We start from the raw sequence: 24,480 nt of genomic DNA on the forward strand, positions 1-24,480 counted from the left end.
TAACGACAGCACGTGACATTTCGATCCTGCCTAATCATACCCCGCCACCCACGACTTCTTCGTCATCGCTCAACTATGTAACGCGCTTTTGGTGGTGGTTCAGTCGGTTCAGTAGGCAAGTCACGAAATAAAAAGCCCCGGGGCACGCGAGAGCCAGCCGCCGCCGTGCCAGACGAGAGGCTGAGTGATGCGTCAAATGCGCACACAGCCGGTCGTCAGGGGGCAGCGGCCACCGTCCGGATGATGAGTCACGTTCACCTGGAAGACCAGGGGCGCTACCCCGCGCGGCACGGTCGAACGCGCACGCATGGTTATCACGCACGCGCGCGTTTCCTGTCGCAGGCCGCGTTGGCCCAGAGAGGAGCCGAGCGAACGAGCCGCGACACGGACACGAAGCATCATGATGCGCGCTCTGCAACGGAACGGAGAACAAGGGAAGTCCTCCCGGAGCATCACTCCGTCGTGCCACGCATGACAGACGCCGTCGATAATAGAGTTGCCATCGGCTTTCCCTTTTTTTCTCCGTTCCGTGCGCGCACAATAAATCTCGCGATACAAAAGGTGCCGCGACGAAACAATCGACAGATTTTCCAGTTACCGCACACCTTGTCATCGCTGGCGGCTGGCTGCGCATACCGGCAATGTTAGAAAGTGGTGGCCACACATAACATGCACCTTAGTTTTGCCAAATAATGTACGCTGGTAGAATGTGAACACATCAGGGGGTATCTTCGCATCACAAGCCCCTCAAGTTTGCACAAGAACCGCGTTGCGCAAAAGAAAAGGAATGCGAAGCCGTACTAGCACTGTATGCGCGGATATTTGTTCTACATTTCATTTAGATACTGTCTACAAGACACGGCAACGAAATACTTTTAACAGCAAATTTCAATGTTATAACGTACGTAACGCCTATTTATCTACTTACGTTGCAAGGCTTTTAGCTACATCAAGTAAGGGTATTTGCGCAATATGGAATTACATTCTGCAAAGTACCCCACTCAAGCTATGATGTCACGAAGGAGGTTCCCGACGGAAAATTATCGTTCCATTCACTTCACTTCACCATGGCAAGTGATATGGGAGCTTCAGTTTTCGCTTTCAAACATGCACACGTTATACTTTACATATCATCATAACGCAACATTCAGTGGAGTCATGGTCACACAGGTTGTAGTTTCGCAGCAGCTTAAGTAGGCAATAATAACAAGGCATACTAAAAACGAATACAAAAAGCAGCTGCTTCCAAGCGACCAATGGACAAGGGTTCATTTGACAGTGAGGATGGTTAGCAGCTGGGAAGAGGGACCGCTCTTTCTTGGTATTGGAGTTACATGGTAAAAGCACGTTACTTATGAATAAAAAGCGAAACAAAGTTTTCTTTTTCCCCAGCGCAGCTATGCTATACCACTACCGTTGCTGCACAAGCAAGTGCAACAATGATAAGTACTTAGACGTTTCAAATGTCCGAACATTCTTGTCGATCGGGGCTCGTAGCGATGCTCTCAACGGTGCGCGGAGAAGAGTGATGAAAAAGCACAGTGGCTCACCTGCCGTTTTCTCAGCCGGCACAGCACATACGGCAAAGTCCAACACCGTCAAAAGCACGACGAACTTATTGTTCCAGGATGCCTTCAACCGTACCCACATCGCGCCTCGCAACAGTCGAGACACCTCACCACTTCACGAAGACATCACCGACATCCCTGCCATTATTAGGAAAACACTCGCGAGTCGCGTCGCCAACGGCGCCACCAGGCGTATTCGTGCATCTTGACATCACAGCCGCTTTAGACATCACTTCCTGTACAACAGGGTGGCCAGATGACTACCACGAAAAAAAACCGCCTGACAGCGCACGAGCGCCGCGCCTCGCACGTTAGCGGCTTGCACCAACCTTTGGATACTTTTTCAGTTCTACAACTTCTCCTCTCAAACCTGGCGTGACTTGTTCTAGGGGTTGTGAGGGCGCTGCAGTCGAGCTTTGTGTCAAGTGAGCGGCGCTGCTCTGCTGACGTGTGCACGCTGGCTGCGGATGTTTGATCTGCTTCTTGTGCTGGTCGCCGATTTTATTTTTTCACTGTGTGTGCCTTGTCCTCGTGCACGTGGCCGGCGGTCGAGGCCCTTTGCGTTGTACATTGTGGCCTGTCCGGAAAATATCCGCAAGAGTCACCTCCTTCGGAATATTATACTTAGCTTAAATAACATCAGAGAGAAAGAAAGAACATTAACGTGACATATAAAATATTTGACGCACATTACTATCACGGGTTAATGTTTACCGTATTTTGCGATAGGTGAGTGCAACAAGAAGATCTGGCACATGTATCAGCCTTCAAATTTCGACAACAAAAAGCAAAACTCCTCCACTTGGATATAGCTGGCTGACGCCTGAACAGCACAACAGTTCGGCTCGAGTGAGCGTTCCTTCCTTTAGATCAATGTCGTGTTTTGAACAGAAATTGCTGCTTATAGGCGACCATGTAAGTTGACAAAATGCTGCATTCATATCGACATCTGTAAACGGACGTACATGACAAATATGCAAGCTTGGAGCTCTTGAACTGCACTGAAGCTCTTTCGCGTGTGGATATCGATGGTGTAACGCTTTCGGTGCGCAGTCGTGTGTAACTACGCTGCTATAAACGCCGCCCAAATTTCACTACGTCATGTCATGGCAAGGTGAAGTGTTTATCCGCATCACACAATTCATGCGCGGCGCGTCGAAGATCTCTTCCGGAAACGGCTTTCACTTAAAACGAGAACACTTACAGGACACACCGTATTTATTCAGACTTCAACAAGAGACAGCTCGTATACCTATCCTCCCAGTTAGGTTCTTCGGATATAAGAGAGTAAAAAGATGTTGAGCAAGACGGCTGCTTTATTCACCGAGCACTAATGCCCAGCGCCGCGACAAACAACCATAACCGCGCCAGGCTACAGCAGACGACGCTGGCATGCTTGGCGCCAAGGTCGACGGCAGCGCTTCGGTGGTGGGAACAGCAGCGGCCCGCTTGCTGCGCGTTGCGGAAACCCGCAAGGTAGAGAGAAGTTGTTATTAAAGGGCGCATAGGCGAGGCGAGGAGTTTGGAAACTTGTGCATGCAAACAATGCCGCGAGGTGGACGAAATGCGCTTGGAGATTTGAGCGTGTGTAAAGTCCCTCAGCAACCTTAAGCGTGTGGAGCTTGTGGCGCCATGTTGTGGAGACCATAGAGTGGAGACTGACAGTCTTGCTAAAATCTTGTGAAAACGAGAACTTTCCGATTACCACTGGTTTTTCCACAAGATAATGTTGCGTGCTGTAGCTTATCGTTTATTTTTTTTTTCCTTCTTTTTATTATTATTTTTTATTTTAGTAGGTGCGCACATTTGTACTTATTGTAAACTCTAGTACGTATGCTTGTTACGCCTTTGGAGCAGGAAGCTTCTAGGTACTATACTTTTGCTTTATCGGCTTAAGTGAATGTGCCGGGGCAGCCCACAAGTCACTCAAACAAATATTTGTTCTAAAACCAAACATTGCAAGAGATCGGAATGACATATAACATTGCAACAGTTGCAATTCATAACGCTGGTAGCACGCGCACAACCGCAACACCAAACAAAATAATCATAACGTTAGCGCGCCTTTCACGTCCTCTGTTGAGCAGTGACAAAACTAAATTTTCGCAAACTGCGTTATCTCTACAAGTTATGTCGCTCAACGCATTAATTTTGACGTAGAAAAAACAATAACAAATTAATTATCTCTTCTAGGTGGACGCGCACCCTATCGTAGTGATTACGCTGCGTACATGCTACTTTTAGAATAAAGGAAAGAGAAACGTAACGTGAGTAGGGAGGAATATATTTCTCCGGAGTACAAATATCGATTGCCTTGTCTGGGGCGTATTGTGTGCGTTCGGAAACTCAGTTCGCCTTTCATGAACTCACGTGTCGCCGCGTAACTGTAGACTGTTCATATGTCGACGCACAGCCAGTACACGCACTGCATTTCGCGTTGTACCCAGCAGTCGTGCGTTGTCCTATGCTTGTGTGTGTTCTGCTATGGCGGCGTCACAATTCGCAGATGACTTAGTCCGGGATTATTTGCGCTATCGTGGTTTTTTTGCATCCCTTAAAGCATTTGACTCCGAAGTGAAGGCAGACAAAGACAAAGGTTTCCGAGTAAGTAACTGTTCTGCATGCGTTAAGCCTTCGATACCGGTCTCAGTTGTTTTCACGGGGACACATGGTCGTGAATTAGCCGTGCCGTCACGTTGGCCAGTTGTGGTGCACTTCGAAAAGCGTTATTGAAAACTTAAGAGGTGCTAAAAAGCGGGAACATATGGGGGCGTTTTCATGTCTCATGTTCGTGCAGTTGTTGCCACGCTGACGCGCATGCGCGGTTAGCTAATCCGGTTTGTTGTGAGGCTGCATGCTCGGCCAGGCTCGCGTAGTTCCTCAGCGAAGCTGTAGACGGCAATATGGCTCCTTGCTGTGTTACGCCAAATTTGCTGTCGTTGGTTTCGAGGCACAGACTGCGTTTTTGCGCGCCTTTGGTGAGAAATCAGTCATGGACGTCCATTTACACGACGGATCCGATAGACCCAAAAGAGGATAAGTTCAAGAAAATCCTCATCGCTAACCGGGGCGAGATAGCCTGCCGAGTTATTCGCACTTGTAAGCTGATGGGCATTAAGACGGTGGCCGTGCACAGCGACGTAGATTCACGTAACTTGCATGTGAAGCTCGCCGACGAAGCGTACTGCATTGGGCCTGCACCGACCAGTCAGAGCTACCTGCGTGTTGACGCTGTACTTGACGCTGTCAAGAGGTCCGGAGTCGATGCAGTTCATCCTGGATATGGTTTTCTGTCCGAAAACATGGACTTTGCCGCACAGCTTACTGAGGTTGGCGTCACATTCATTGGCCCCAATTCCAAAGCCATTCACATGATGGGCGACAAGATTGAAAGCAAGCGCATAGCAAATGCCGCTAAAGTGAATTGTATCCCTGGATTTGACGGCGTTGTGAAGACGCCGGAGGAGTGCGTGAAAATAGCGCAAAGTATTGGCTATCCAGTCATGATTAAGGCATCAGCTGGCGGTGGTGGCAAAGGTATGCGTATCGCCTGGAATGACAAGGAGGCTATGGACGGATTTCGCTTCTCTTCTGAGGAAGCGAAGTCAAGTTTTGGGGATGACAGACTGCTGGTGGAAAAGTTCATCGACAAGCCGCGCCACATTGAGGTGCAGTTGATGTGTGACAAGCACGGGAACGCTGTGTACCTGAATGAACGAGAATGTTCCATCCAACGAAGGAACCAAAAGGTTATCGAAGAGTGTCCGAGTACGTTCTTGGACCCCGAGACACGCAAGGCCATGGGTGAGCAAGCGGTGTCACTGGCGCTGGCTGTGGGATACGATTCTGCAGGTACAGTCGAGTTTCTGGTAGATTCAAAGAAGAACTTCTATTTTCTTGAAATGAACACTCGTCTTCAGGTGGAGCACCCTATTACGGAGTGTGTGACAGGCGTGGACATTGTGCATCAGATGATCAGAGTTGCCAAGGGCCACCCACTTCGCATTTCTCAAAAGGACATTCCTCTTCGGGGCTGGTCATTCGAGTGCCGAGTTTATGCAGAAGATCCTTTCAAGCATTTTGGCCTGCCCTCAATAGGGCGACTCTACCAGTACATTGAGCCAGACCACATTCCGAATGTGCGCTGCGACAGTGGCATTGTTGAAGGCAGTGAAATAAGCATTTACTATGATCCGATGATCTGTAAATTGGTTACATACGGGGACAACAGAGAGGCTGCAAGGCTCACAATGCTGAAGGCATTGGATGCTTATGTCATCCGAGGTGTCACTCATAATATAAGCTTGCTGAGGGCAGTTCTTTCAGAGCCTCATTTTATCAAAGGTGATATTGACACTGGGTTCCTGCCACGGATTTATCCGGATGGTTTCAAGGGCAAAGAATTGTCTGAAAAAGAGTACACTCACTTTTCTTGCTTGGCAGCAGCTATATTTTTACAGGATGAACTACATGCTCGTGAGTTTGTAAATGGACATAAGGTGGCAACTGAAGAGACATTTGCTCGCTGGCATGTCGAAGTAATTGTAGATGGCAAAAAGACCTCTGTAACTCTCAGCCATGAAGGCAACAGCACCTACTCTGTTCAGGTTAAGGATGGCAAGTTCACTGTCATTTTGCCTGCTAACCTTTCCCTTCCTCTTGTCAAAGCTGTCGTTTGTGGTGATGAGTACACCTTGCAGCTTCTTCAGCGTGACTACTCGGGAAACTTCAAGATTTCCTTTGAGGGCACATCGTTGAGTGCAAAGGTGCTTATGCAAGAGGCGGCCAATTTTCTGAGCATGATGCCTGAGAAGCCAAAGGCAGATACAAGCAAGATTGTGGAGGCACCAATGCCTGGTGTGGTTAAACACGTGACTGTCAAAGTTGGGGATATGGTGGCTGAACAACAAGAAGTGTGTGTCATCGAAGCAATGAAGATGCAAAATAGCTTGGTGTCTGCTGCCATGGGCAAAATCAAAGGTGTGTTTGTCAAGCCAGGCCAGACTGTTGATGAGGGCCAGCTGCTTGTTGAGCTGGAGTGATCTGCACTTGGAAGTTTCTCTACTGAGGTCTACAGTTTTGTAATAAATATACAGAAGACAAAAAAGCCCCGTTTCTTGTTTCTCCATTACTTTCACGTTTGTGGTAATTTTATGTTCCAAGATATTGAGTATGCATAGGCAGTTTTGACACCGCTCCTTCATAGAAGGTTGTCATATACAAGAAAATTGGATAGAACATGTTGCATTTCTGATGACATGGTACAGTTATCTTAGTTGGGCCAGTGTGTATGCACAGAAGTGCAACTTTGTGTGTGTGGTTGCAGTTGCACTAAGGTAATAATGTTTTGCATCTTGCAGCAGGATAAGTGGCCTGCCAGAGCTGTTGCATTGGTAACTGTAATTGTGAAAAATATAGCTCGTATGTGCTTGTGGAATGGGTGTGGCACATTTTATAAGCACAAGTACATGCTTTTAGATGCTGCTACTATGTGTATGTTAAAAAATACATTTCATGTGACTTCCGATTTGCTACCAGCTGTATGACCAGCTTGTTTTGTGTACCCGTGCCGACTATTACTATTTCAACCATAGTATTGTGTAGCATTACAGCTTGGATTCTGTACTGCTGCATGGTGGGCTGGGGTATATTATGTATTTTCTGGCATTTAATTGAAGCTGCATTGTTCTTAAGCATCGGAGGTCATGTCATTCTGTTTCCATTCACATTGGTATGGTATATATTTTGTATTGTCTATTTGCAAGCATAGCACTCCTTGTCTTTGGGCAGTGATCCACACTGGTGGTGCTGTGGCAGTGAGCTTAAATGCTATCATGGGTGGTATAACATATGCCAATAAAGCAACCTTGAGTCCAATTTGAATTCCTGTTTTTATTGGCAAAGTATCTAAATTGAACCGCTACAATTATCAACTGTCATGGTCAGCAATAGATATTTATGAGGGGTGATGGATTTCTTGTACTACGTTGAAATTTCGCTGCACCTCACAGCCCGATTTGTACTCTGGTAGCTGGCTACAGCAGTATTATGGTGTAAGCCTTAACCAATTTGTCATTAATTAATCTGTTGTTGTACAGTCTAACTTCCGAAGTTAGTAGAATTCATTTGATGGCAAATTGGATTGTTTTTACTTTGTATATTCTATACTTCTGCGGAAAGCCTTGTGCATAAATTTCTTTGCAGGAAGGTTTTTGTTTTGTTACGGTCTCAAGGTACTTGTTTTACTACACTCATTCCAGGAATGGCAGAAGCTATTTGTATAAACAAGTAGCAGTATTGATCAGCTGTAAGACCAGTAGACTTTGTAGCATTTTCTTAAACATGTACTCTTCCTCAGTGTTCTTCAAACCATTCCTTATGTGTCCCAGATATGCTTGGGACTGGCACATGCAGTGTGTGTTTGTTCTTTGCAGCCTGATCGCGTAGTGGAACACTTGAGCGCCTGCATAGAATCCATGGACTTGGTAGGTCTGCGAGACACCTGGAGCCACTTAGACAGCCACATTTTTCGACGACTTGAGCAGTCTTTTATTCCCACTGTGCGGAAGTTGGAGATGGCCCTGCTGCGCATGTATGTTGTTGCATGTGTCACCAACAGCCGGCAAGACAAGCTTACGGAGTTCTTCGATAAAATGGCTCCTGAATTACATTTCCAGGCTGAATGGAAAGAGTGGTTTGGTGTGTAGCCTCTTCTTGCATACTATGGAATATTCAGCAATGCATTCTTGAGATGAGCTGTTGTGTTACGGTGATTGCAAGAACTTAGACACTGCATTTCAACAAAGGTGGATACTTACTTGGACTTTGAACTACTGCTCAGGCTATATTACCTGAGCAGCAATACTGATCTGCTTCCTTCCACCGAGTTGAAAATTCCAAGCCTGCTCTTTTATTCTTATCTCTAAAATTAATTCCAAAAGTGTTTGCAGTATGTGTGCAATTCTGGCCTCAGTTTATAGTAGTTAGTGTCGCAGCCATGACTTCTGTGCATTAAGTGAGAATTGCATTTGCGGCCTCTGAGGGCTGCAGAATAAGCTGTAAATTCTGGCCTGTCATCTGTCTCTCATTTACAGTTGTCTCGGTGAGCCTTGCACTCTTTCTTTTCAGTATGAACTTTTTAACTTGGCTTGGATTTCTGCTTTATTACTGCAAGTACTTATGCACACTGTAATTCAAAGGCGTTTCTTTTTTTTATGCTACAGTTAGCAAAGCTTGTCTCCTTGTTCACTCTTACAAAGAAGAGTGAAATTAAGCATTTGCTCTATTGAGTGCCTTTGCTTTGATTGGTTATGTTCCAAACAGGCCAAATCGCTGGATAGTTGGTTGAGGTTCCTGTCTTTGCTTGTGCTGAATCTTCAATGAAGGATGAAGGCTTGGGAATGTTGTAGTTCATGTGAAAATAAGAACAGCGCGAGAGACTGGGACAAGTGAAGAACGACACATGAAGACACAGACAATTTGTACCTGTCCCTGCCATTTTTATCAAGTCGAGACGCCACTAGAGAGCCGAGCATGTCACGATTCAACATTTTTGCACATTATGTTGATGCAGGAAGTTTTGCAGATTATCCTAGCTGCATTTCTGTGGCAAGAAGTTCTCTTGAGTGCTCTGCTTAATAACTTTTTCGGTTCAACCTGTGGCATATTCGTCAGAAGTGCACCTTGGAAGTTAAGGCAAAATTCTAAAGGGCTATAAAGTGCTAAGTTATGGTAATATTGCTGAGAGCCCTGAAGTGCTATGCCATGTAATAATGCAGCCCAACGTGAAGGCACAGAATACCATAGGTGTGTGCAAAGTGATAGGTGTGCATTGTTGGTGCGAGACAATAAATAGGTACCCATGTCTGTCTTGGCAGTTTTCTGGTCTAATGTGCTTGAACATTACTCATAACATAATTTAGTGGGAGCACAGGTGGAGAGCAAAACGCTGTTGTATTACATTTGGCAGCCATAGTAAATCTTGTTATATTAAAATATTTTAGCCATTGCTCTATTTTTTTTTTCAGCACTCCCATTTTTGAAGTGTGTGGAAGACAACCCAAATTTTCAAGTCTACTTCACGCGCCAGTGGCAAGAAATGATGATAATCTCCTTAAGAAACTTCCTGAGTGTTGTATATCAAAGCATGGGTGAGTGTACTGTTAACGGTTTTGTGTAATTTGCTTACACAAATTTTTTTCTGTTTATGATGCCTCTAACAGAAATGTAGAGTTATGTCTACTTTGTAGTTCCACTTCGGATTACGGGAAACGGACAAATTCCTAAGGCTGCAGGAACTTGACAAATATTCGATGTTGCCTACTTTAAGGGCCCCCGAAACGGTTCGGACAAATTTTGTAGACGTGCAGGGTACAGCTAAAGTTAATCTTTTGCACCACAATTTGTGTGAAGCGTCTCATGTTAAGAAAGTTACGGACGACTACAAGTTACCCTCCTCCATGGTCATGAATTTTCTCCTCAACTCGTCAGCCAATCGGATAGCTTGCCCTACTGGCGTCATTAGGGCAACTTACGTCAAATAGTTAGGGACGGCTGAAAATTCGTCCGAGCGGTATGCTGCGATCGGCAGCGATGTAGATTTTTAAAACTTCATAATAAATTACATGCAGAGCACTTAGATGCATCAATTAATGATCAGAAGGACCTACTCTAACGATTCACAACGTTTGTACAAAATTGTCAAAATCGTTTCAGGGTCCCATTAATATTACTTATGATACATAATAAAGTAATAATGTGAATAAGTTATAAGTAAATTGATAATTGTCTGTAAATTATTATATACTTCATTACTTTATTATGCAGATGAAGACAAGACTCCTTGTTGAAACATTGGTTTCAGCCTGAGGCTTCTCTTGTTTGCCCACTGTTTATCACTTTATTATACTTGTTTTATTTCATGCTAACTAGTTGTGAATATTTGTAAACCTGGGTTTTGTTGCAAGATTTCCCTTTACTTCAAAATCCATAGGCTAAATAAGTAAGGACACCACTTGAGTGCTGCACATGCTGCTGCTTCATTGTGCTAACTGCTTTTGTAAGCATTTTAAAACTCTGTCACCAAAATTATTTTGGCCTACCACTATTGTAGGAGATCAAAAAAGTTTGAAGTACAATATACATAGAAAAGCATTAATATGCACAGTTCAATTAAGACTGCATAGTAATATTAATTTTGTACACTCATTCTTATGCCATGTCATTGGAATGGATACCTGGGGCTACATTTTTGATTGATCACTTTGGGGACCCTTTAACATTTGTGACGTGGTTTCTGGCATGAAGTAGTATTGAATCGACAGGCTGCTCGTTTATCCAATCGGCATGCATTGAAAGCGATACCATACCCAAAATTGATCAATCTAGAACACTGCCCTAGATTTCGCTTAAGCTGAATAATATTTGCATAGAGAAACTTTTTGTATAATCACATTGATTTCCTTTTTTATATATATGTATATGCTTAGCATTGCCAACACTCCTGAGCTATGATGAAGACATGAACAAGATGCAGTTCTTGCAAGAAGAAAATGAATCTCTAAAGCAACAGGTCAGTGTTTGTCAAGTGTATTCTACCAATAAAGGGATTCTGCTCGGGTAGGTTGCTGCATGCTAGGGAAGACGTATGCTTAAAGGGACTCTGAAGGAAAATATTAAGCCGAGTTAGATTGCTAGATTATTCATCCAGAAGTCTATCATTGTTTCCTGTATGCAAATATATGACTTCGTTAGGTATAAAATTCCCACCAAAGGTACCACTGCTGCTGCTTAATTTGAATTACCCATGCCAAAACGAATGAGTTGATGTAATCTTTACGTGACCTGCCACTTTGCCGCTCTCCGTGAATCGGCCAATGCTGACATCACACGAGAGGTACTCTAGTTCAATATAGGTGGCGTCACTCAGACTTTTCATTTGCATCATTTTCTTACTTACAAAAGCTCTGTTCTCACTGTGAATGACAACTTCGTTATTGAGAAGCCTAAGCATTCAGTCTAGCTCATCTTAACAGTATTTTCCTTTAGTGTCCCTTTAAGGGGTGACCTGGGTCTTGAGCAAACTTTTTATTGCTATTTCTACTAGAGGAATGACATTTAGAGGTAATAGGTAATTTAATGTGCTAGTAGTTGCAGATATGCAGCTGTTTTAATTGTGTCGGAACGAAACAAAATGAAAACGATATTTTTGACCGGAACAAAAATGTAACTGAAACGTTATTTATTATATTGTTTTGGAGTGAAACCGAAATATTTTTGATCGGTTTTGGGTTCAAGGGGGAGGTCTGCAATCCAGAACAACCGACGCCAGGCACCGTCAAAATAGCGTGCATCTTGGGTAGAGATAGTGCGAGCGATAGCTGGTCAAGCACTCCACTAATCTAAGCCTGCCGCTCGGTGCACTAGCAGATCGGCATCATAGCGAAATCCAGGGCTTGCACACTGAAGAGCTTATTGTTTTGTTTTCTACAGGTATAACGCTTTGTTACCAAAGCTTTATCGTTCATTTATGTTTAAGTTCATTTTATCAAACAGCAGTCTCGCATTTCTACAAGTACATTCGATGGCATGCTGCTTCTGAGATCATGCTCAGTGCCATGCCTCATGGCACTGAGCATTGTCTCGGGATTCATAAGGTACTTATTGAGAAAAATAAACATTATGTTTTTATTATTACTTTGCTTCGAAAGTGTTTGCATGCAAACTAAAACCGTTATGAATCATTATGGATAATTTCTTTTTTTTGGTTCCGGAGCAGAAACGGAACGGAACATTTTTCAGTGGAACAAAACTAAATCCAGAAGAACATTTTGTTTCGACACCCTGGCTATTCTTTCTCTGCATAATGAAGAAAATATACAATTTTTCCTGTTCCAAATGTTTGAGGTGACTGCCAAAATATTTTTTACAGTAAGCAAGCTAAAAGTTATCTGAATATATTCCTGAATACTGAATGAGTGCAATAAGCATTGTTACTTGTTTCTGCCTCTATCTGTCCAAAGTTACAAAAGTTCGAAGTTGCAACCTGAGATGAATTCTTTTTTTTTTTTAATTCAACTTCCAAAACATTTCAGGGTGCAGTAACATGGCATTATAGACTTATGGTACTCCTCAGAAGCCTAGCTGCCAGATTAAAAAAAAAAACAATAATAAAAAAAACAAGGTTATTAAAATCGGAATGATTAAGGGAGTAACTACACCTATAAAATAATTGCTGACCAAAAAGAAAGTTGCTTTAGAAAAGTGAAAAAACTAACCACCATGCAAGAAAAACATTTGATTCTCCTTGATGCAGAAAATTTGGAAGAAAAGCAAGTGTTTTTCTGGCAGGAAAGCAAGCCAGAGAGGTACTCCTTCAAAGAACACCAATATGCCTGGCCTTGATAAGCGAATTTGTAATGGTGAACGGCAAAATGGGTCATTTTCAGCACTTTCATTGGTGAAACTGAACATTTCAGAGGATAAAAAGTTTTTTTCCTCAACGAGACATTGTGTTAAGCTAGTTTTTTTCTTTTTCAGCAGGTGACATGGATTAGAAAAATAACAAAAAAGACAATTTTTTTTTGATATTTTTGTTTCCAAGGTCCATGTCTCCCCACTTAAGGACATTGTTGCATCAAAATCTTCAGGGTGTGGGCTCTTTCTGGCTTTGACTTTCCATTATTGTTTGCAGGATTATGATTTCTGCAGCTTTGCATAGTTTGATCATTTTGATCGCGCTATGCTCGTAATAGATTTGGTAAGATTGTAGAACTTTCTTCTGTAGAATTTGTGATGAGCAGAGTATTTGCGTTATGGCTTATTATTCAAGTATAATTTTTAGAAATTGCATCCATTTGTCTTCTAAAATGCATTACAGAAAAAATATGCTGTAACTATTAGTTTCTTTAACAACCGTTCTGTACTGTGACTGCAGACATCATTGCCGTGGTCTTCTACTGACACCAACTTAATGACAGCATGAGTGTTTTTTTGTTTGTTGAAACACATGGCAGTTGAGATTACTTTCCTCATTGAAGCTCCTGCCTTTGTGTTTGCTTAAGCAGTGAATCCTCATTCCTTTTTTATGCAATTTATTTAGTAGCTAATAAACATTCCTCATTGTGGCTAGCAAAAATGTTTTGCCATGTGCGAATATTAAACAGCTGACACACTAAACAGCAGTTGAGTCAGTTGGTCTGCCTCATGTGTCTGGCATGTGTTCATTTCATCAGTTTTTGCATTACAGAGAATTCATTTTTCTGCACTAGCTTTTCCTTAGTGATTTATATATATGTTGTATAAAACGGAAGTAAAGATGATGAGTCCATAAGCAAAATGCAGCTTCCATTCTGTTTCCTTGTTTTGTTGCAAGGTTATTAAAATGAACATCTTTTGTTTTTTTAATGCAGCTGGCAGCTGGCAGGCCTGAAGTGTGCGAGACAGCAGATGTTCTTGTTGCTCCTGAAGAGCCCATGGATGATTTTTATGTGATAGCACAGTAAGTTCAGTCGCATTCATTATGTTGTGTGATGCCTGTGTGGGCTTGAAATGCAGTGTGAGTGAGCTAGAAGCATGGATGATAATTGAGCTATAAGTAGCCTGTGCATCATAGCAGTTACTATATTTACATGTGGATGAAACTGTTGTGAATCCTGTTGGCTCTAATTTCTGTACCCATTTTAGGTATCGATGAATAAAGTAAATAAATAAAATGCTATAAAATTTTCTGTCCTCCTTTGCTCTTCAGGCTGAACTGACTGATATGACTGATGAAATGTTTGTGTGTAAGAAACCTGGTGTCCATTCTGCTTGAAGCTTTGGAGAAGAAATTGGATGTAAAATGTGTACTGAAGTTCTGTAACAACTTCAGAATTGTGTCTGTTTGAGCTTTGATTTAATGTCGTGACAAATTGTAATGCAGAAACACACAGATGGATTGAAAGAAAGGCAGACAAGCGACAGTAGCACTTTCCTGTTGCACTCATTAGCACTTGCCTGTTGTCTCTTTTTCGGTCCGTATGTTTCTGCAGTGCAATTTGTCATTCTGTAACCATGATCTGAGTAACTGTTTAACAGCAGGTGGATATGGCCATAAATTAATGGATGCAGTTCATTTGATAATTTAGCTCAGTACCTAGAAAAAAGAAAAAGAAATAAAAAAAAAAGCTTTCTGGTTGGTATAATAAAATAGTTCAGCATTACGCCTTTCTGGTAAGCATGAATTTCTTACCTGTGGTGTAAGTACACAAGAACTTAAAGAAGCGAGTTGATTTTGCCTATGAACTACTGAACCTGCAAATGTGGCAGTGCCTAAAGGGGATTGCTACAGATTATGAAATGTTAGTTTGTTGCAATTGAACTTTGTGGTTGAGATGGTGGTCCTATGGGCTGGAATGTACAATTGTAGTTCATATCGAGGATTCAAGGCTTTAATGTCAGGTGCTAAGTGATTGTGTTTCTTTCTGTGCTCATTTCTTTACATAACCTGATAGCTGGCTGTGTGGAAGCCCTTCATAGCAGTGGGTGTTATCAAATGATTAGTTCATTGCTTTTCTGCAGCGAGTCTGCAGATGGAACATGGGACGGAGGTAGAGTGGAACCAGTGACAGAAATCTTAAATGGCAGGGTATTAGTCAGTGGTAATTGTCTTTTATGGCTATTTTGTGTACAGAGATTTTGACGCTGGGCCATGCACATCCTACACAACTTTAGATCATGATCATGTAATCACATTCTTTTTAGAGTACCCGCCATGGTTGCTCAGTGGCTATGGTGTTGGGCTGCTGAGCACGAGGTCGCGGGATCGAATCCCGGCCACGGCGGCCGCATTTCGATGGGGGCGAAATGCGAAAACACCCGTGTACTTAGATTTAGGTGCACGTTAAAGAACCCTAGGTGATCCAAATTTCTGGAGTCCCCCACTACGGCGTGCCTCATAATCAGAAAGTGGTTTTGGCACGTAAAACCCCATAATTTAATTTTTTTTAAATTCTTTTTAGAAGCAACAGTAGAACTTGAAGTTTGTGCTGTTTTCTTGAGGCTCTGAGATGGCCATAGCTGCGATGCTGATGGGCTGCAAGTAAGGCCAGTCAAATACGCAATCAATAAAATTTCTCCGGTGCTGACATATATATTTAACCTATGTATTTCAACAGGTGTTTTTCCATCCAAAATGCAAGTAACTCATGTAGTGACCTTATATAAGAAAGAAAAAAAAAAATTCAACGATTACAGTACTCCCTAATGTGAAATTTGAGTGCAGCACTATGCGTGCTTTTATTTCGCAATATATTGAGGCATCACACCAATCACCACACTGATTAGCAGAGCCGCGACGCGTGGTGCTTTATATAGAGCGGCCACACAGTTACGGCTTCCCGGAAACTGCTGCTTATGCAACCGTAATCTTTATTGGGAAATGCTTGTGGTGAACCCTGTGCTCTAAGGTGAGCTTCCTGGCTTTTATTTTTTACCCCCAGGCGGCCGGCACCACCACTAAAGCCCCTAAATGAAATAAATGTAGTGCCATCTCCTCTCTCCTCCTCCTACGCTGGTGTTCACTCTCTTCTGTCGACCGTGGCTCCCCCTACGTGCTGCTAAAATAGTAGACGCTCTTTGTGTTCTCTGCGTGTCTCTCTTCAACGCTAAGTAAGCGGCAAAAACACAAAGTACGAAGCTATATCAGTAGTCGGCACCCTTTGTCGGCATCGCAGATTGCTTTCGAGGTACTGTCCATGTGGCAGTGTCACCACCCAAGTACGTTTAGTCACGGTTCATAACGATTCGATGTGGATGGATAAGGCGCTAAAGAGCGATAACGGCTTATAATGATGAGAGCGTCATCAGCATATCTGTTTGTACCGTCCCTGCTTCGTAACCTACGGTGATACAAGCAAAAGGTACCGTTTGCATACATTCAGGCCAAACACTAGACAGTGCCAGGGTATGTACGAATGAGTTGACAAAAAGCATGTACGTTTGAAGACGACTTGAAGTCGGGTGCGAAAGTTGCAAATAAGTGCAGCGCGAACATACAGCACTTAGGAGAGTGGAAAACTAACAAAGCCGCATACAGCAAGTGGCATCATAGGAGATTAGTTATGGGCGAAGAATCGCTCGCTCATCACGAAGCCGTACATTCCTCCGTGCCGCATCTCGCTTGGCAGATGGAATACAGAATAGTCACTTGCCGTCCCTGTCACTTGTGCTGAACCTGAGGCAGAGCAACACGGCATTGCGAACACGGAAGTACGCTACAAAAGCACAAAGGTGCAAAACGTGGTGCCTGCGTATGCTGCTTACAATGTTTGGCACTGCGATGGTGGCGGAACTAAAAAACAAGCAAGAAAAAGCATGCGGGAGCACACGATGGCGTTAGGCCAGTGGGAGGGCTGAGTGTTGAGGGAAAGCGCAGGGGAGGAGGACGGCGGCAATTTTCAAAGGATGGCACTACTTTTTATTTTTTTTTAGGGGCTTTAGCCGCCACTGCCAAGGAGCGCCATCTGGTGGTGCTTTAAGGTGGCTTTCTCTTTCTTCCTTGCGCACTCTTCGCTATCACAGTCCTCTGCTTTTCTCCTCACCCTTGCACCATGCTCTCTGCCACTGCTTTTCGCTTCATGCTTTCACTGTAGTCTCCTCCTCCGCTTTCCTCCTCACCCTCTATTTGCTATTGCCTTCTTTCATTCCCTGCTGCGTTCTGCTTTCGCTCCGTTACGCTGACGAAGCATGCCGACGCTCAAAGCTTGAACGGCACCTAAGAGCTGTGCTCCAAAAAGACGGAATATGGCAGTGCACTTCGAAACAGTGACGTAAGACAGAATGAACAAGCACAAGTGCTGTACTGCAACTGTCAGTTTATTGCTGGATGAGCATACACAAATATGCGTTCCAACGTATGCGTGGAGCACCTCAGAGAAGAGAACGGCACGGATTTTTTAACACTCGTGAGCTAACAGCCATCATGCTGTACGAAGCTTTATACTTCACACGCCTTCATACTTCGCCAAAAAAAAGAAAAAAGAGAGAAGGAAATCGAGTGAAACGCACCATTTGACATTGCTGCTTTCAGATACATGAAAACCTTTTTTCTTTGTCAGATAAGGTGACTGAGGGGACAATGATGCACTTTTCCTTCCACTTTAAAATCTTGGCTGCTTCTGTAATTTCATGTGTCAGCTTCTTTTCCCTACACACCACTTTCGTATCTTTCAGTTCCGGCCCGCAGTTGCTATCCCTAGAATGGAAGGCAAGGTGACCGGTATCATTTCTATAGCAGTTGTAGTTATGATCTATGAGCCTTGTGTTCAGACATCTACCTGCTTAGCCAACATACACCTTATCACACGTCAGCGGTGTCAAATAAACAACCTGCTCCGTGCAGGTGACATAAGGTTGCTTGTGCTTGATTGCACAGGTGTCTATTGGTTTCTTTTGTGCATTTACTTTTTTGCAGAGAGTGCTCATAGCATGCTCATGCTTTCCTAATGCGCTTATGAACTCTTGTAAACACCAATGTGCCGATAGCCTCTTCAACCAGGCATGCTGCCCTGAGAATTCAGGGTATTCGTCCGCCCTTCTTGCTTCAGTAGCGGAAGTTCTGTTCAAGTGTTCCAGGAGCGCTCGCATAACCTCTGACCATGATGCATGCACCCGTGGTGAAAGACCAGTGATCGTTCCCTACATGCACACCGTTTTGCGCAACCTTCTTAATATAGATTGAAAGGCTGGTGTCAACGTAGTATTCTCAGTGCCAGTGGTGCTATCAGCACTCTGCAAAAAGGTAAACGCACAGAAGAAACCAACAGATGTCTCTGCATTCAAGCACAAGTAACCTTAGGTCACCTGCACGGGGCGGGTTGTTTATTTGATGCCGCTGACTTGTGATAAGGTGTACGTTGGCAAGACAGGTAGATGTCTGAACACAAGGCTTACAGAACATAAATACCACTGCTCTAGAAAAGACATTGGTCACCTTGCCTTCCATTATAGGAAGTGCGGCTGCATGCTGGAACTGAAAGATACGAAAGTGGTGTGCAGGGAAAGAAACAAGCTAACACATGAAATTATAGAAGCAGCTGAGATTTCAAGTGGAAGTGCATCAGTGTCCCCTCAGACGCTGTATCTGACAAAAAAAAAGTTTAATGTTTCTGAACGTGGCAATGTCAAATGGTGCGTTTCACTCGCTTTCTTTTTGTGAAGTGTGAGGGCTTATGACGTATAAAGTTGCATGCAGCATGATGGCTGTTACCTTATAAGAGTGTCCAAAAATCTATGTCGTTCTTTGAAATTCTTCACGCATGCATTGGGACACGTATTTATGCATGCTTATCCAGCAATAAGCCAACAGCTGCAGTACAGCGCTTCCTTGTTAATTCTGCGTTATGTCATTGTTTCGAAGTGTGCTGCCATATTTCATCATGACTAACCAACTAGCCCACCAGTACGTCTTAAGTAAAATAGACATTTTGAATTACAAAGCAGTATCGATATTGCCTGGGTTTTCTCAAGGTTTCGAGAAAATAATCTGTAATCAGCTATATCTTTTCTGTAAGAAGTACGTGATAACGAAATTTCAGTATGGTTTTCTAAAACAGTCAACAGAACTTGCTCTTCTAGACCAGAAAGAACATATATTGGAGAAGTTTGAAGAAAAGAATTTGTTCTTGTAATTTTTGTTGATTTCGCGTAAACCATTGATTGCATAAGTCATAAATTTCTTTTTGATAAATTGAGTCACTATGGCATCCGTGGGCTTCCCCTGATGCTACTCAAAAGTTATCTTTCAGAAACGCATCACTTTGTATCGAATGAAATGGTATCAGACAGAAACAACCTCGGGAGTACCCTAGGGTAGTATTCTCGGGCCTTTGATCTTTAATTTATAAATAAATGCCATGGCCCATATTTCCTCAGAAGTTAAATTTATTGTTTATGCAGATGCACCAGTATATTTGTTTTGTATTCGTCAGATGCTGATCTTTCTGTTAAAGCCAATGCTGTTTTCGAGGAATTAAGCACGTGGACCAATTAGAGATAAATAAAAATGACAGAAAAAAAAGCAACAACAAAGGCTGTGATTTTTTTATTCCATAGGTACGAATATTTCTGTAAAAGGTATTCTTGTTTTTCACTGCTCAGAGATAGAGCTAGTTAGCTCTATTAGCGTACTTGGTGTAAATTTTTCAGAATCACTGTAATAGGATGGCCATGTCAATGTAAGGTTACAGAAGTTACAAGGTAACTTCTGTAACATGTAATGTAAACAAGGAACCTTGTTTACATTTTTATACATATGCAACGGCCAGGAAAGAATCTCAATGACGCTGTCCTTTGTTCCAATGCACTGCGCAGGAGCAGCTGTTACCGGTCATGTATTGTGAGTAATTGCACCAAAATTATAGTCGCAGCAGAGAGCATATATAAAAAGCATGAGTTCTGCAATATATATGAGGGCCAAAGGAAAGTGAGCCAATGCTAATATATGACAAACGGGGTACTATATTTAAAAGTAGTCTCCATGAACATTTAGACATTTGTCCCGCTGACTAACGAGTCGCATGATTCCAGTCTCATAAAGATCGTTGGGTTGCTGCTTCAAAAAGTCTGTAACGGATTCTTTCACGTCATCGTCCGACACGAGTCTGGTTTCCTGAGCTGTTTCAACTGTCCCAAAATGTGGAAGTCTCATGGCGACAGGTCTGGGCTGTATGGGGGATGTTGCAGCGTTTCCCACTTGAACTTTGCCACTTTTGTGTTGACCACATCAACGACGTGGGGACGGGCATCGTCGTTGAGCAAGATGCCCCCTTCGTCAATTTTCCACGTCGTTTGTTCTTGATTGTGACACACAGCCGATCCGGCATTTCACAATATCGGAAACAATTGATAGTCTCTCCAGGTTTAGCAAAGTCAATCATTAATGGCTCCTGACCATTGAAAAAAAAATTCAACACCTTTCCGGCAGAAATGACGGCCTTTGCTTTCTTTGGGGGTAGTGAATTCGAATGTTTCCATGGTAACCATTGCCGTCGTGTTTCAGGCTCGTAATAGTGGCGCCATGATTCGTCCATGGTGACAACTGCAGACAAGAAGTCATTATCCTCATTGTGGTACCGGATCAGATGAGTCAAGGCAGTACCGAACCTCTCAGTCTTCTGGCAGTGGTTCAAAATCTTTGACATCCATTGCAGAGCTGATAACCAAGATGTTCATGAATTATGGTGTGAACCAAACCGTGACTGACGTTCACACGCTCTGCCAGTTCATCGATGTATATCCTCCATTCTTGTCTAATCATCATCAACCTTTGCAATTTTGTGGGGGTGATTGTACATTGGCTTTGGCCAGGTCTTGGACTGTCTTTGCTGCTTTCATGTATTTCTTTGAATCGTTTGCTCCAATGCTTCACAGTGGCCAATAAAATGCAATGTTCAACGTACACGGCAGCCATAAGGTGACTAATTTCTTTTGGGGAACCATCTTCAGCTGTCAAAAACCTCTCGACACCACGCTTTTCAACCTTTGGAGCGTCCATCATGTCACACAACTGTGTTCAGCCCAGTGTATGAGAGCAATAAAGAACATTTATCCTTACACCTGCGTGTCACTTTTGTAAGTGAGAGGTGCCTCTGTGCTACACACATGCCTCGCATATAATGAACCGAACCATTATTGCGCGAGGTGGATTGGCTCACATTCATTTGAATCTCCCTCGTACATCAGAAATGCGAAGATACAATGGAATATACAACTGCGAACATATGGCTTGATCACTGAAAACAAAGTTCTATGCACGTATACACAAAACCTCGCAACAAGATATTTAAATATAAGTATAAATCCCCACTAAATCTACATATCTAAGAAAAAGACATTGTATATAATGCATCAAACAAGGCAAATAAAAATCGTGGGCAATCACAGATTCACAGATCATGGAATCCTAAGGACCGCCCCTTCCTCCCTCCACTCCCCCTGGTGTATCGCGTGCGACAGAAAACGCCTTGCTTTCCTCCCCACTTTCCTCCCCGCTCTTCTCCCTTGCACACACACAAGACTGAGCCACCATCGTCTGCTCACCCATGCCACCTCCACTAGCTTTCACTCGCACATGCAGCATGCGGCGCGCTGTCAATGTTATCGTGTAATAGATGTGTCGATGCGGCGGTGACTGTGTTATTGTCGATGGACTTTATACGGAACATGAGACGACGGCGACGGCAGGAATGCGCCTGGAGTGTCTATATAATTGCTATCGTAATAATATAATAAGAGTACCTGGAAACTGAAGCGTCCCGTGGCCCATTACTTTCCGTAAAAGAAGAAGTAACGAAATTGAACTGTTATCATGCAGAAATTCGCTGCGCCGCAACAATGTCTTCTTTTTTTCTTTTGTGGGGCCGGAGCACCTAAATAAAAAAACGCAAGGAAAGCATGTTGGCCGCAATTGAATGCCTACTTTGGGCACCTAATGTGGCTACCGAAGGAATATCGAATAAAATGCGAGATGCTTGGACCACACAGAACCATACGCATACTGCTAGGTATCCTACACAGGCGAGACAAGACTTGCCGGAGAGGTTGCACTCAAGTGAACGCATTGCAATCCGTCGAGTCCCCACAGTGATGGCGGCGAGTGAACATTGTTTCTTTCACTCGTCTGCTATCCAAAAAGCATCCTGAACTCTGCCAGGCGAAAATTCGCTCGGCCAGACAAAACCGAATGCACACTGAAGGTGCTGCGTGGTGGTTGGGGCAACACAAGAAGAACGCATGTGCTCTGGCTGGCTCTGGCAGCCCGCGGGTAGTGAGAACAAGACAATTGAAGAAGCTCAATGTGTCCTGTCGAATAAAAGTCGAAGTAGAAAAATAACTAAGAACGTAGTTACTTTTGCTGGTTTTAGTGTCCTGACATGGATGCTTTGGCGCAGGTGAAATGTTGATATTCTTTTCTGTGACATGACGGCACAAATGAACCACCACAACGCTTTGACTCTTCGGACTTCGATGCATGCTTTGTCAACTTGTCTGATAGTGTGTTGATTTGGCTTGTCTCATTGTATGGCCCGATGTACGACTTTAGAAAAGTTCATGCACCTTTGGCGTCAAATGTTTGTAAGAACATTAAACCCACAAAGTTGCGGAATTGAAAATCTAAAGCACGAATTTGGAAATGTCGCTCAACTTGTCGCATCAAAAGTTTATGGGAACTTTATACGCACAAAGTTTTGGAATTGAAATCCATGCGCTCCGTAGATTCCACGGCCTGCGCGAGATGCCGCCATGAGCCCACTTGCCATCAAAGCGCTCTTGAAACTTTGTGCTCGGATGGGGCTTCTTGCGTTACGTGACTGCCGGTGCATGGGCGTTGCCGTGATATCCAGCCCGAGTTTGCAATGTTCCCGCTGAAATGTCTTTTCGAGCGTGAAAAAGACATTCAAGACATTCTAGGCGGTGCATGACAGCACGAAAAAATTTCGGCGGGAGGCTGAAGCCCCATAAGCCCCCCCTGGCTACGCCCCTGTTGTTAACATGCATGACAGCCTCTTTGCTCATTGAGAAGCAGGACAAATGTCACTGTCAGTTTTGCCACTGTTAATTCATATTGCTTCAATATTATTTTGTCTACAGAGTGAAGTCCAATGGACAGACTGTTTACGGCGAACATTTTCTTTTCTTTCTTGATAAGATCTGAGTGATATTGGGTCCTGCTGATGCAATACTCAATGAAGAATTATGCTGGTGATGCTACTATCTGCAAACATTCTCATTAATCTTGCACAACTGATGTGTAATCAAACTATTTGCTTTTGTGTGGGTACAATGCCATTTATGTGGTTAAACGTAGAAAATGTTTGCATTATATATTTTATTTTGTGAGAGCATTTACCAGTGCACAACAGTGAACAAATGCACAAATATTGAGCAGGTGTAGGCTTCTGTGGAATATTCTGGAAGTTCTTATTTCGTATAGTTGCTTATGATGCTACATTCTTTTTCAGGGAGACTCCAGCTGCGGAGGGGGGCAGAAGAATTTTACCAGCACTTATGCGGACATTTGGCAACATTCAAACTTCACCTGTGACTGGTCGCAAACTGCAAGCAGACCAAAAGAAACAGACATCAGAAGAGCAAAGTTAGTGACGCTTTTGCAGAGATTGTACTGGTGTTTGCCAAGTTGTTCCATTGAGATTTTAGGTCACATTTTGCTGTTACTATTTTGAAACTGCAGTAGTGCATGTTATCTTTTCTTGCTGTGGCATCCCTGAACTGTTTTCAGTGGAGAGGTGGCATGCTGTGGAGTGCCTCCTGCTGAATTTTACTGTATCTGGCTCAATGTGAGCAGCATGTGCAAACAGCAGCAGTATGGCTTGCGTGATTATGCTGTATGTTTTACATAAACATTCTTTTTGTACATGACCTGTACTTTTTCATAATATGTACAGCAATGTAGTGTGATGTCTTTTATTGTCTCATTACGCTTTGTATTTATTATTATTGTTGTATGGCTGTAGGTCATGTTAAACATGCTTAATTAATGTGAGCTTGGCCATTTGATGCACTGTGTGATAAGATTCAGTTGAACGATTTTTCTTCTATTATTTCTTATCTCTTCTCAAGACAATGACCGTTGCACCTCCACTGGCAAAAGCAGACTTTCTTTAGCCTCTTCTAATTTAAGAAGAGGCCTTGGAAGTAGCTCTTTCACCAGTTGATAGTGCATAACTATACTTTTGGACATCTTTCTGTGACAATGAAGGGAAAGCAATTGGGGTGGAGCATCTACAGATGTGTTACTGCACCAAGTAGTTAGGCTAGACAGAGCTTTCAGTTTCTTGGAACAGATACTGAATCAGCGTAGCTTCCACATGCAACAGTTTCGCATTTGGCCACGACACTGAAGAGAAAAGCA

The 24,480-nt window shown here is 43.3% G+C and overlaps 3 protein-coding genes across 8 annotated transcripts in view; 2 read left to right on the forward strand and 1 right to left on the reverse strand.

Moving 5' to 3' along the window:
• The window catches only part of Meltrin (disintegrin and metalloproteinase domain-containing protein meltrin), a 134,616-nt gene extending 132,885 nt beyond the window's left edge, over window positions 1–1,731 (reverse strand). For all 5 annotated transcript variants that reach the window (XR_008608440.2, XM_055061308.2, XM_055061307.2 and 2 more), the window contains exon 1: window positions 1,551–1,731. Coding sequence is in view for 4 of the 5 variants with exons in the window: in XM_055061308.2 (XP_054917283.1) it covers window positions 1,551–1,650 (100 nt within the window). In the remaining variant the exon portion in view is untranslated. The remainder of the gene's footprint in view (window positions 1–1,550) is intronic.
• Window positions 1,732–3,677: 1,946 nt separating this feature from the next.
• Window positions 3,678–24,480, forward strand: part of LOC126545773 (WD repeat-containing protein 91) — a 55,129-nt gene continuing 34,326 nt past the window's right edge. The window contains exons 1-6 of one of the 2 annotated variants that reach the window (XM_050193763.3): window positions 3,678–3,835; window positions 8,003–8,267; window positions 9,596–9,718; window positions 11,057–11,139; window positions 13,979–14,067; window positions 23,570–23,703. In XM_050193763.3, the coding sequence (XP_050049720.1) occupies window positions 8,045–8,267; window positions 9,596–9,718; window positions 11,057–11,139; window positions 13,979–14,067; window positions 23,570–23,703 (652 nt within the window). In that variant the 5' untranslated portion in view covers window positions 3,678–3,835; window positions 8,003–8,044. The other variant, XM_050193762.2, reaches the window with a different exon arrangement.
• Window positions 4,267–7,445, forward strand: LOC126545772 (propionyl-CoA carboxylase alpha chain, mitochondrial-like). Its single transcript, XM_050193761.3, has one exon. It carries the CDS (start codon window positions 4,472–4,474, stop codon window positions 6,608–6,610), a length of 2,139 nt encoding a protein of 712 aa, XP_050049718.1. The 5' UTR covers window positions 4,267–4,471; the 3' UTR covers window positions 6,611–7,445.

The sequence above is a fragment of the Dermacentor andersoni genome, chromosome 1 (assembly GCF_023375885.2).
Source record: "Dermacentor andersoni chromosome 1, qqDerAnde1_hic_scaffold, whole genome shotgun sequence".
In the NCBI taxonomy this organism is placed as follows: Eukaryota; Metazoa; Arthropoda; class Arachnida; order Ixodida; family Ixodidae; genus Dermacentor; species Dermacentor andersoni.

Coding starts and splice junctions, on each gene's coding strand:
- LOC126545772 (XM_050193761.3), top strand. CDS start 4,472: ATGGCTCCTTGCTGTGTTACGCCAAATTTGCTGTCGTTGGTTTCGAGG.